Consider the following 13706-nt stretch of genomic DNA (forward strand, 5'->3'; position numbering starts at 1 on the left):
CACATTTTCATGCTGTCATACCCACTCCTATGCAGTCGTTACCATAAGACACAATATATTATTTACTATAAATTCAAATTCTCTATATGAACCATACAAGTGCATGTGTATTCTCTTTCTACCATAACATCCACATGACAATAGTTTTTACCATTAACGAGTATTTTTAAATCATGCATCTCAGCCTGCACCAGCAAAAAAATCCAAAAAAAATTCTGATGAGTATCATTTTAGAGGCTCCCACTCCACAAAAGCAAACGGTGTCAACATGTCTACTTCTAATCTTGAACGGAGTGAAACCTTTTCCAACTACAAACAACAAAACCCCCAAAAAAACTAGAATTTCAATTTATAATTATAAAGGGGCTCAAGAGCATGCCAACTCCATGACATTGCAATAATTAGATTGTCTTTGTATGCTTTAGGATAAATAGTATGCAAGAAAGACTAAAAGAATCTCATTCTTTCTGAGACTAGGAAGGAAAAGAACTGTTAGTTTTATGATCAGAAATGAGACAAAGACAACACATACACAGCAGATTATCCTGGCAAACACTCCCACTTGAGGGAGAAAAACCCAGCCAAATATATATATATATATATATATATATAAGATGAACAGATACAGAATAAAATTGAGTCTCTTCTCTTTTAGATAAAACGCAAATAGTCATGCTAAAGCTGAAGACCAAAATGCTCCTGAAGATCAAATTTCTGCTCTGCTATGTAAGTTTGAATTTCCTCAAGGGAATTGCTTTGGTGAGAGAAACAAGTCTTTTTATATATGCAATACTAGTTGACTTTCTTGGTTAGGTTGGACCAGCAAGGTAGAGCTGGCCAACAGGAGAAACATCTCCTGCAGCTACCAAAATTAGCACTCCCGCTTAGCTCAGATTCTACAGACATGGAGTCTCTCAACATGATGTCCATAACGGCTACTGTATGGAGAGCTCATCTTAGTCTCATAGATGTCAAAGAGTTCATCATGAAGTCAGTCAATGTATAATGGCTACACCTGTTTGTGGAAGGAAACATATTGTCATGGAGTCTCAACATGACATCCGTAATGGCTACTCCCATGTATGGAAAACACATCTCAGTCTTAGAGATGTCAAAGAGTTCACCACAGAGTCAATAATGGCTGCACCTATTTGTGGGATGAAACATATCGTCATGCAGTCTCTCGACATAACATGCAAAAGTATACAGGACGACATCTCCATCTCAGAGATGTACAAGCATATGTCTCTTTCTCAAAGAAATATCAGGTCTCATTGATGCTGAATTTTTCTTTCAGTAAGGGTGACATTTTCTACAACCCCAAGCTTGTCCTGGAAACATGCAAACTTCATCCTAGATAGAGGCTTGGTGATGATGCTGAATTTCTCTTTCAGTAAAGGTGACATTTTCTACAACCCCAAGCTTGTCCTGGAAACATGCAAACTTCACTCTAGATAGAGGTTTGGTGAAAATCAGTCGTTTGCTCATCAGTACAAATGTACACAAGTTGAATTGCTTTCCTCTGCACAGTGTCTCAGATTTAATGATATTTGATCTCCACATGTTTTGATCTGTCATGAAAGACAAGATTTTCTGAGAGATTTATACAACTTTGATATGAATTACAGTTGCTCCAATTAATGACAGAACAATCCTACAAGGAGCTTATGAAGTCACACTGCTTCTTGAGTTGCAACACGTGTTGTAAATTTCTCTAATTTTGTGGGGCTTAGAGCTATAGATGTATGTTTCCTTCTATACCAAGAAACCATGGCTGATCCTAGACTGAAACACCAACCAGAGCTACTCTTCTTGCGAGTTGCACTTCTAGCCCAATCAGAATCAGAATAGCCCTGTAGTATGAGATCTTCAAAAGATGTCTATCTCAAACCATATCGTATTTCTCCACACATACCTTAGTATATGCTTCACAACAAATATATGTACTTGTCTTGGTTCACAAATGAATTAACTAAGAGAATTTACTGCATAACAAATATCTAGTCTTGTGTTGACTAGATACATCAATGATCCAATTAACTATCTATACATGGTGTTGACTACCAGATCTAAAAGAGTTGCAAAGTCACACAACTTCTTCAAATTTGCTTCCATAGAAGTAGACATGGACTTGCAGTCCATCATCCCAATTTTGTTTCCGGTGCCCCATCAACTACGAGATTAGAGGGAGATATTGGTACTTGTTTAAAGAATGTCAATCCCTATATACTTTCTTTAGATACATGGATCAGAGGTGTCTTGCACTTTACCTTCCGGAGGCTACGCAGCTTTGCAACTCCTTTTCCCCTGGAGTCGGGCCTCGGGTATGATATCGTTTAAATAATAATGTAGCCAAACTAACCACTGTAGAAAATCAAGTTGTACCTCATTCACATCCAATTCCTATTGAATTGCGGTGTAATATATAACGGGGGAGGCATAAATAGATTGAAGTATCACCTAGCACATATACCTAGGCGTGACGCTAAAAAATGCAAAGAAGTACCCTAGGATGTTATGCGAGACATGCAAGCTCTTCTAGATGAAAAAATGGAGAAAAAAGAATTTAAAAAAAGCAACAAGAAGAAATAGCACAACTAGCCCAACAGGAATCTTCTAGTTTTCGCTCTCCATTATCCCCTACTCCACCTACTACTGCTACTGCTTCTACAAGTGTAACCATTGGCCCTCGCATTCGTAAGCAAAGATCGACACTTGAATCCATCTTTGTTCCACGCATGGCTCCAGGTGCACAACCATCGCTTGAGAGCATGGGTTGGAACAAGGAGAAGCATGATAACGCATAATTGGCACTTGGAGACTTCTTCATCTACAACAACATTTCATTCAATGCAGCAAGGTACTTATTTATTTAAATTTTACTTTATGTCTTAGTTCTCTTGCTTTCAAGTTTCAAGAGACAATAATATGCTTATTTTGTTTATTTTAATTTGCTTTCAAATTTAATAGTAATAAAGTGAAACTCTTGAATATTTAGGCTCTAATACTGATATCTTGCTTAAGGAGAACCAACGACAGAGGTTGTTGGCCAAATGGCTACGGCTTCAATATTCCTTCAAATATTGATACATACAGAGAAACAGGACAACAGAAGACTTAGACTAGCAAGGTCTGATTTCTAATTCTCTATACAAAGAAAAGCATACTCTCTACTTGCAAACTAACTCTCTAAGACTCTAAGAAGGCTGAAAACTGATGCCCCCTATGCTTCCGCATGAGCTTATTTATAACTATCTTAGCAGGTAAAAGTTACCGGGAACCTAATGACCAGGTAAGGCAGTATGTCCTTTAAAGTAAGACAATGATGGCCATTTACAAAAGAAGATCCCCACTAACTACCCATACTTCCACTTGATGAGCTACCAGTTGGTGACGGTAGTGGAGAAGTCAATTCACCATGATCAAATACATCTTCCCATGTGAGTGGTCTCCACATTGCCAATAAAGTAAACCGGTGACAAATATTCCGGTCATGTTGGTAATCATCATATGTTAAGTGGGCCGAAAAGTAAGATTCTCATCTTAGTCGCATTTTGGTGATGACACAAACACAAACTTCAAGATCAAGATGATGATCTAGGTTAACCTTATCTAGACCGGCATAATTGAAGAACTCAATTATTTGTTCAGTGTGTAGGGCCGCACATGTGATCCGCCATGTGAAGAAAGGTCTTCAAATTACATCAAGGAAATTTAGATACTGGTGATCATTTTGCATTCGAAGAATAGTGAATTCTCCACTATCATCATTGAGATATTCTAGTTGTGTCATGCTACCCAAGTTTACTAGAGTATCAATGGCATAATTTGCATAATGATAGAACTTTTGGTTCATGCCTTGGAGCAAGCATTGTCTTTGGACAATGTGATGCAAGGAAGAGAAAAGGACATTGAATTCCTTTTCTGAGTGGAAACCATAGTATGGAGGCTGTGAAGGAATTACCATAAAGACTCCAGGAGCTTGTCGACTGAGATAATCTGCAACAATATTTTCTTTTCTTGGGATATGTTGGAATTCATAATTATACTGATTTAGATATGCTTGCCAGCAAACATATTTTCCTCTTCCATCTTTCTGACCATGATCCTTTCCTTTAAAGGTAAGAAATCTAGTGCAGTCTGTTCGGATGATGAATCTCGACAGATGCATTAATCTTAAGGCAAATTTCTTGAGATAGCAAATTACACCATAAATTTCTTTATCAGAAGAAATACATTCCCTGATGTCAGCAGGAAATACTCTGCTGGTCTATTCAGTGATGTATTCCTAGTCATTTTTGACAAAACATAAATATCCTCCCCATGCTACATTAGAAGCACCTATGTATAAGATGAAATCTTGGGTAGTTGGTACTGTCAATGTGGGAAGATTTTGGGCTTTATGCTGGATCTTCTGAACTACTTCAGTGTGAATGGTGGACCATTGTGGTTTCCTCTTGGTTAGTAGCTGTTGTAATGGTTCTCAATCAAAACTTGCATTCGGATAGAAATTATTTACATAATTTAAAATTCTTAAGAATCCTTACAGCTCCTTAGTATTTAATGGAGGCTGAAATTCAAGGATCTTATTCTTAATGTGAGGTTAGACCTCAAGTTGTCCAGCTTTAACTATCATTCCTAAAAACTTACAAGAGTCTTGACACCACTAGATTTTTGATAGGGACAGAAAAATCCCAGAATCCAGACATAATTTATAAAACATATTCAGATGAGATCTATGCTCATCAATGTCTTTGCTAAAAATTAAAATATCATCTATATAAACACACACAAAAATCATTGCAGCCATTGAAGATTTTGTCCATTCTCTCCTGGAAGTATGAAGGTGCATTCATCAAACCGAATGGCATGACAGTCCATTCAAAGTGTCCGAACGGGCAGCTAAATGCAATCTTATGTTGATCTTCCTTTTTCACGTGAATTTGATAAAAACCTGATTTATAGTCAGATTGAGAGAAGATCTTTGAATTAGCAACCTTTTGTAATAGATAAGATTTATCCGGTATTGGATACGGGAATGTAATTGTTATATCATTTAATGGTTTATAATTAATAACCATTCTTTTCTTTCCTCTATTTTTCTCCGATTCTTTATTAACCATGAATGCATAACAATTGAAATCAGATTGAGAGTAAACAATATACTTCCCCTTTTTAAGTTCTTCGATTGCTTGTTGAATATCATCATAATCATGTGCTTGAATAGGAATCTTTTTTCCGCTCTTCATTTTTGCTTCTAGCTTGATTTTTATCTCCATTTCTGGCATTTCTTTTTCCCATAATTTTTGTGGATCGTTAGAACAAACATTTTGTATGATCAAGGCTTTTAAATCTGCAAGAGGCTCAGTAGTCTGGACCATTTTAACAAAAGGATGTTTTTCTGAAGAATATACTAATCTGGGAGTACTTATTTTTTGTCCTTGTAGAGTAAACATGATACTCTTCATTGTACAACCATAAGGTGTATACCTGTCTATAAAATTTCCTCCAAGTAGTACATCTACAGGCATTTGTTGCATGGCAAAGAAATCACACTTAAAAGTTTTCCCTTCTATCTACAAGACTTGTTGATGGCAATATTTGTCACAGTGAAATTGGTTGCCTTGGACATCATAGGCAGTATAAACAGTTTTTTTTGTTAACTGTTCCCAATTATTAAGGATTTGCCCTTTACAGAAAGAGAGAGAGGCTCCACTGTCAATTTGGGCATCATATTGTTTGCCATTTATTAGAACACTAATATACTGGAAAAAAATTTCAGTAAGGAGATGTACTAGATATTGTGGCTCTAGTCTTGGAGTAGGCTCTAGTAATATGGTCATTACCATTCTTGTTGTACTAAGATCAAGAATGTTAAGATTGATAATATCTTCATCCTCATATTCTTCCTAGATTCTAGAGGAGAATTCATCAAAACATAAGCCCGAGTAAGAGGGTCCTTCATCTATGTCCTTGATGATAACATTGGATTGTTTACTAGGGATTACTGGCGTAGGACTGGAGAGATTATGATATGTAGTCAATGCTTGTACAATAGGGTCTAGTTGTGGCTCAGACTTATAAAATTTTCTTTGCTTTTGTTCTATTGTGACAAGATTGAATACAGGGGCTTGTTGACATACCTGTTTAGAAGGTTCTGTATTTTGATACATATTGAAATTCTGAAATTCTTTTGTGAGGTTGTCAAAATGGGGCTTCTTCTGGAATGGCGGCTAGTATGACATCTTTGGTGGCTGCTGGTGTTGGAAGGAACGGGAAGAATAGTTAGGTTCATTTTCATTGTCTTCATACTGCCATTTATAACTTCTTCCTCTGTTGTTGTTATTGCGCCAATTATTGAATCGGCCATGTCCTCTTCTGGAGTGATTCATATAAACACCAAGTGGATCCTCATTTTCTTCTTCTTCAAGCTGTTGTTCTATGGCTTGCAAGGTATTAGCAAGATCTTCTAGAAGATCATCATCTTCTTCAGAGACTTCTTCTGCATCTTCTAAGACGGGTTCAAAAATGTTATCTTGCATGTATAGATCTTCTTCTTCATCTACAACATCCCACCACGCTATTGCGGTTGGATCAAAGTAAACTGCATTAACAGCTATATTCTTGCAATGACAATCAAGGGCTTTATGCCCAAGCTTATTACAAATATAGCAAAAAATCTGATTGGACTGCGGACGAGGATGAGAACACTTGCGAAGAAAGCAATCTTTTGGTGCATATGACTTGTGGCGAGGAAAAGAGCGAGGCTAGAAGCGGAGTTTCTTATGCTTTCGGCATTGTTTGGTTACGCGGCACTGAGATTTAGTGAAAGGATTGCAGCCAAAATTATCAAGGAATATGGGTGCAATGCGCTGTGCTTCATGCTTAGTGAACTTCTGTTGATGTTTACAATTGTCGATGAACTGGAGAATTTGGTCTTTGGCAAACTGAATAAGGTCAGAAATAGGGCATTCTTTGAGGGTGAGGGATAGGAGATCCAGATACTGCATGACCTTATCAAAGATATTATAAGGCAAGCCTTCAAGATATTTGGTTTTTGCCATTGTGACTTGTTCTTCACTAGTTAATTGATACAGAAGCTTTCTAAAATGCTTTGAATATGCAAAGAAATCCTTTAAATCACAACACTTCATCTGGAGACTATCCTTGATTATCCTTTCAAGCTTATTGCTGAGTTCAGGGCAAAAACTCATTGACCAATTCATTCATTAAACAGTTAATAGGGACTAGTTGAACTTGTTGCTGTATAGTTTGTCTTGTGGGATCAATAACAGTCTCGAGAACAAACTTCAGGTAAACATTGGCATCCTTCTCTGTAGTTGTTTTATTGTTCCACCATGCTCTAGATATGCCCCATAAATAATTAACTGAAAATCTACAAGTATTATCTTGGTCTGTTCCAGACAAAGTTCCTATGATCAAAAAAGTATTGATCCAGCTTTCAATTTTCTGTTTTGGATCATCATCATTGTCAATGTCTAGATACCAAGGTTGTCTATTGCAGCTTGTTCTCATTATTAGAAGGCGGTCTCTTCGAGAACACTTCTCAGGAGCTTGCAGAGAGGTTGGTAGCACTAAGGTTGTCTAGGCAAACTGCTTCTCTTGGTTGACTAGCCAATCAACAGATGTGGTCAAATCTTGTAAAGAATGGTCTACGAAAGGCTATTGACTAGAGCATCATGATTTTGTTGTGTGTGCTCTACATGTGTTGTAATAGCTTGTAAATCATCAGCATTTTTATGTACATTATTTAAAAGTTGTTCTGTCTATAACTTGATTTTTCTCAATGAGTCCTTAATTTCAACTACTCCAGTATGGTTTTCTACAGTAATATTACCAATTTTCTATACATTGGTATTAAGTACAGCTAAAGACTGCTTAAGAGAAATTACATCAGTACAAAGATCATCTATATTTTGTTGCATATGATCACAAAATTTTCCAATGAAATTTTTCCACTTATGATCAGAAGAGGGTTCTTTTTCTTCAGCATTTTTGAGCTGAAAAATATACTGAAACATTGAAACTGTTCCATGTTCATGTTTAAATTGACCTTTTATAGGTGGCCATCAACCATTCTGATAATATGTATTTTCTTGTTCCTTATACCACTTGAGGGCTTCTGCTCTAGGCAAGGGATTGACCATATGGACAAAGGGATGATCCCTTTTTTCCTTTTCTTTTTCCTTATTGGTTCTAGCTTGTACTGGTTTAGGAATCTGGGGACCGGACCAGTATTCAGAGGTGCTTCATCCTCAACTTCTACAAAAAGTTCAGCTTTCTTTTTGCTGGAGGTGCTTCCTTGGGAGCTGAAAGATGAACGGGCATCAGAATATGGTGAGGCAGATACAAATGGGTTTATTGTCTTTGTGGACAAAGATGTGGCAATATATTTATCTCATTTTGGGACACATGATGAACTTGTTTGGTTGCTTCTAGTAACTTGGGTGTAACACTTTTTATCCAGTCAAGTCTCCATCCTATAGGAATATCTATGGTATTCAAATGACCTTTCTGGAGTTGGACTTCTCCATTTAAGGTTCTGACATAAGGTTGATTATCCAATATAGCAGAATTGTTTGTGTTTGTCAGGCTATATAAGACTTGTATCTAAACAGAAGCATATTTAAAGGCACCAAACATATTCATTCCATACAATGAACTAAACACACCCCAACAATTTAAGGAACCATATTTAACTTCAGGGCAGGACTTGTCCCTAGTGGCTACTGTCAAATTAGGATAATATAAGAAACACACAGAATTGTTTGTCATTCTGGACAAACTAGACAATTGGCATGCATGATTATAATTGACTTGTCTTCTATCACATAGAGCTAAGTAACAAACAGGACGTATGTTTTCTAGTACCAATGATCCTATGGTTACCTGCATGGCTCCAAGATGTAAAAAGTTCATTTCCTGGTGACTTCTGATATACTCAATATCGTTAGGAGGGAAAATAGATAACATTTTGGTCTGGAATGTCTGGGTAGGATCATATTCTAAAGTAAGCTCTACTATTCTCGTGCGAGGAATAACAATTGGTCTGAATGTAGATTTATACACGAAACTTTTTAACTTATTTGGAGTATAAGTACTCTTCTTGTAAACATTGCTAGGCTTTAATTTAGGAGGTAAATAAGTACTTACTTGCCTAGACAGAATCTTTTCATCAGTCTGTATGCCTGAAACATCTTCAACATTCAAATCTCCGCTAGTAGGCTGTATTTCAGTAGCCTCGAAAAATCCTTCCACATAGGCTTCATTAACTCTTTCTACTCCATCTTGAGCAGCAGATCTGTGGAACTCAGCCATTTTTTTTACAATTGAGATATGGGATAGACTAAGACACTTATAGGGGTTTTACGGGAGAGATAACAGATACCAATAACAGAATAGATAAAAGAGGTAATAAATTTTTCTCAAATCCCAACACAAAGTGTAACCCTATAGAGATAAAACTCTTCGCACTTAGTTAATATCTCAATTTGTGACTAGAAATGAACAAATTTTGACTTCGTAGATGATAACCTAACTTCAAACCTAGCCTCTGATACCACTTAGATAAAGTGAAACTCTTGAATATTTAGGCTCTAATACTGGTATCTTGCTTAAGGAGAACCAGCGAAACAGGCTGTTGGCCGAATGGCTATGGCTTCAATATAATATAATATACTAATTTGTTTAACTTTAAATTTTATTTTATTTGTTTTAGGTCCCCTTATTGGCGAATTGCAATCGATGTTGTTACTATCTTTGGTCCGGAGTTCAAAGCCCCTACTGCTGACGAGCTAGGAGGACCTATTTTGACCCAAAGGGTGGCTGATGTAGAAGGTGCAATCAGGGAGCAGCGTGAGGTGCGAAAGACGAAGGGTTGCACCATCATGACTGAAGGTTGGACTAAGAGGAGTAGAACACTCCTCAACTTTCTTGTCTCCTCATCAAGTAATTGTAGACATTAAAAATTTAGAAGTAGAACTTGTACTAAGTGATTAAGTTTATAAATTATGAATTTATGATTAATCATTGATCATTATACTAATTTGTTTATTTTTCTTCAGGTGCCACTATTTTTTTGAAATGAATTGATGCCTCAGGAAAAACAAAAAATGTTGAATATCTTTCTGAGGTAATGGATGAAGTGATAAAGGATGTGGATCTAGAGAATGTGGTGCAAATAGTTACAGATAATGCAGCAAATAATGTTGCTGCAAGAAACCCTCTTATGAAGAGACACCCTCACTTATTTTGGACCCCTTGTGCTGCTCACTGCATTGACCTCATGTTAGAGGATCTTGGTAAACTCCCTTGAAAACAATTATAGAGCAAGGAAGGAGTGTATGCAAATTCATATATAATCATACATGGGCCCTCAACCTCATGAGGAAATACACTGACCAAAAGGAGTTGTCTCATCCAAGGGTCACTAGATTTACAACCAATTTTCTCACATTGCAATCTTTTCTTGATTCAAAGGGAAGTTTGAGATGCATGTTTGTAAGTGAGGAGTGGATTGCATCATCATATGCAAAGACCACTGCAGGGACTGATGCAGCTGATCAATTTTTTTATGAGACTTCCTTTTGGACATCGATAGCTGATATTGTGACAGTAATTTTCCATTTTGTCCTCGTTTCAATTTTTTTGTTTATGAAACTATGTTATAAATTACCGTTCATTCTGTAAAGAAAAAACATAAAGCTGATTGTTTCTCTTCCAACTTTCATAATGATTTCATAAAGTTGCTTGTTGTTCTCCTAGGAACTGTTGATGGAGAGAAGCCCTCAATGGGATACATTTATAAGGGCATGGATAGGGTGAAGAAGGCCATTCGCTCTTTTTTTGCAAAGAATCGAGATAGGTATGGGCCTATATGGGATGTCATTGATAGATGTTGGCACAATCTACTTCACAAGCCTATACATGCAGCAGCCTACTTCCTTAATCCAGCATACCAATTCAACCCACATTTCAAGGCTGATGATGAGGTGTGGAGTGGCCTCTATGATGTTGTAGAGAGAATGTCACCTGGTTCAAGAGTTGAAACAATTGTAGTCCATGAGATTGAGTTGTTTAAGAAAGCTCAAGGGGACTTATTTGCACAAGAGTTGTGCAAGAAAAATAGGATAGAATTGATGCCTGGTAAAAATCTTTGATTCTACATCCTAATTTCTAATTCTATTACCATTTTAATTTGATAAAGTCAAAGTTATTGAGTTGATTTAAAATTTTCTTGTTTCAGATGCATGGTGAGAGATGTTTGGCACTAAGGTGCCAAATTTACAGAGGATTACGATTCGCATCTTAGCCAGCCATCTAGCACATCAGGATGCGAACGTAACTAGAGTCTATTTGAGCATATACACTCGAAGAAGCGCAATAGGTTGGCAGTGAAAAAATTGAATGCTCTTGTCTTTGTTCACTACAACCTTCGCCTTCACAATAGGTAGATCTTGGACACCGATACATCACTGATTGTATTAGAGAATGTTGATCCACATGCAGAGTGGAACTCAGAGATTGTTGATCCTGTCTTCAGTGATGAAGACATGGAGTGGATTGATCATGTGGATCGAGAGGCTGAGGCAGTAGCGATGGCAGTTGAGGAGGCTAGAGCTCGAGGAGACAGAGTGCAGGACCCTGAGGCTAGAAGTAGTGGATCCGAGTCTAATGATGAGGATTATATGGGTGAGGATGAGGATGAGGATGAGGTTCAGCCTCAGATAGAGGGAGAGAGGATGGCTCTTTAGTCTTCCATGACTCATCTTAGGCGTACTTGTAGGAGGACGTAGGCTACTATGAGCCTTAATCTTCTATTGTTCTACACTCTAGTTGTTATTTTGATATATGTTTTGATTTTTTGATACCCTGGATTTAGTAATCCATGAGTATTGTAGACATTTGACACTGCAGTGACACTATGTTTATTACTTTAAGTTTATATTGTAATTTGTGTTATTCAGTTTTTTTCCTTCAGAAATTCGCTTTTGTACTTATTCGATCTATGCAAAATTGTGTGTATTAAGTAGCTTTTATTTATCTCAATTATTGTGAATTTGATGATAATTGACTAAAAGATGCATGAAAAAATCTTAAAATCCTTAAAAAATCTTTGAATTTCATGGGTTTTTCAATTTTTCGAGTCCGGTCACCGAGTCTGAGTCCGAGTCGGATTTTGACTTTTCAAGTGAGAGGCAAGTCCGAGTCCCGTAACTATGATACATATATAAATATATACATATAAATTTGCACATATGTATGTATGTATATATTTTGATGATTGCTTCTGTTGACAGATTAAAGCAGATATAGATCATATTCAGCAATGTTCCCTATCAGGAGTTGTACTATGTTTTTGCTCAATTCCAAAGATCCTCAAGTCCAATCAAAGGTAACTCATACTTCTTAATGATTTGAGAACTTCAGTTGAATATGGAATGGCAGGAAATGCACGTTAACGGCAGCTTGTTTTTGTTTTCACAATAACAAACACTCTACTCCTGCATTTGATACCACCACACTGTTCAATAGCTGTTGTTACTCAGCAACTCAGTACTAAACTTCACATCCATTCTTGCTATGTCTCTTGCAGCTAAACAGTCCTGTGAACTCCTGATGATTTCCAACCCAGTCATTTCAATAAGGTATCATACCAACATATCAAGGTTGATAACTCATCCAGCTTTTTCAGAAGATCATTATCTTGAATTCTTCAGAAACTACATTAGCGAGTTGCTTTGACTTCTTACCCAAATCTGATTGGAAATTTTCTTAACCTGGCTCTAATACCATGTTAGTTTTATGATTTGAAATGAGACAAAGCAGACATAACACATACAGAAAAAATTATTCTGGGAAAAACCTCCTACTCGAGGGAGAAAAAACTGGCCAAATATGTCTTACACACACACACACACACATATTCTGATGAACAAAACAGAGTACGGCTGAGTCTCTTCTCCTTTAGATGAAACACAAATAGTAATGCTAAAGCTGAAGACCAAAATGCTCCTGAAGATCGAGTTTCTGCTCTGTTATGGAAGTTCAAACTTCCTTTAGTGAATTGCTTTGATGAGAGGAACAAGTCTTCTTATATATGCAATGCTAGTTGACTTTCTTGGCTAGGTCGGCCCAGCTAGGTGGAGGTGGCTGACAGGAGAAATATCTCCTGCAGCTACCAAAATTAATAACAGCCATTCTACAGTCTACTGTAGATCCTAATTTCCAGAAGCATCGGAGAAGTATAGATATAAAGGAATTTAACCATAAACAATATGATTTTAATTTTCACCCTCAAATTTTAAGAAATCATTTCTCAAATCAAAATTGCCCACATAATAACAATTGCTAATTGTCAAAACTAAAAATATTTAAATAAAATAACTAACCTTAGTTTGGCATTCATCGTCTCACACCTCTTGCAAAGCCAAGCTTTCCTCAATTCATCCTGCATGACCCACAAAAGATAATAAAGAACTGTTAAAAGAAACTATACTATTAGTAATTTTGTATCCACTCAATTTGCAAAACTCAAACTTGAGTAAAAGTTTATATTCTAAACCAAAAGAAATAACATTGCAGATTTCAATGCAAAAAGAAATATTGCCATCCGCTTACACAAAGCCTATTAGTTTAAAGTAATACCATGAATTCTATACATCTACAAAAATAGAACTCTTTGT

At 36.7% G+C, this 13706-nt stretch overlaps 1 protein-coding gene across 1 annotated transcript in view; it reads right to left on the reverse strand.

The window, feature by feature from the left end:
* AUG4 (HAUS augmin-like complex subunit) overlaps positions 1-13706 on the reverse strand; it is a 62144-nt gene that overhangs the window by 6497 nt on the left and 41941 nt on the right. Inside the window, exon 9 of the mRNA XM_089813661.1 lies at positions 13413-13471. Within this exon, the coding sequence (XP_089669787.1) occupies positions 13413-13471 (59 nt within the window). The remainder of the gene's footprint in view (positions 1-13412; positions 13472-13706) is intronic.

This window comes from Cupressus sempervirens, chromosome 2, assembly GCF_028749045.1.
Source record: "Cupressus sempervirens isolate cs-2001-9-10 chromosome 2, ASM2874904v1, whole genome shotgun sequence".
NCBI lineage: Eukaryota > Viridiplantae > Streptophyta > Pinopsida > Cupressales > Cupressaceae > Cupressus > Cupressus sempervirens.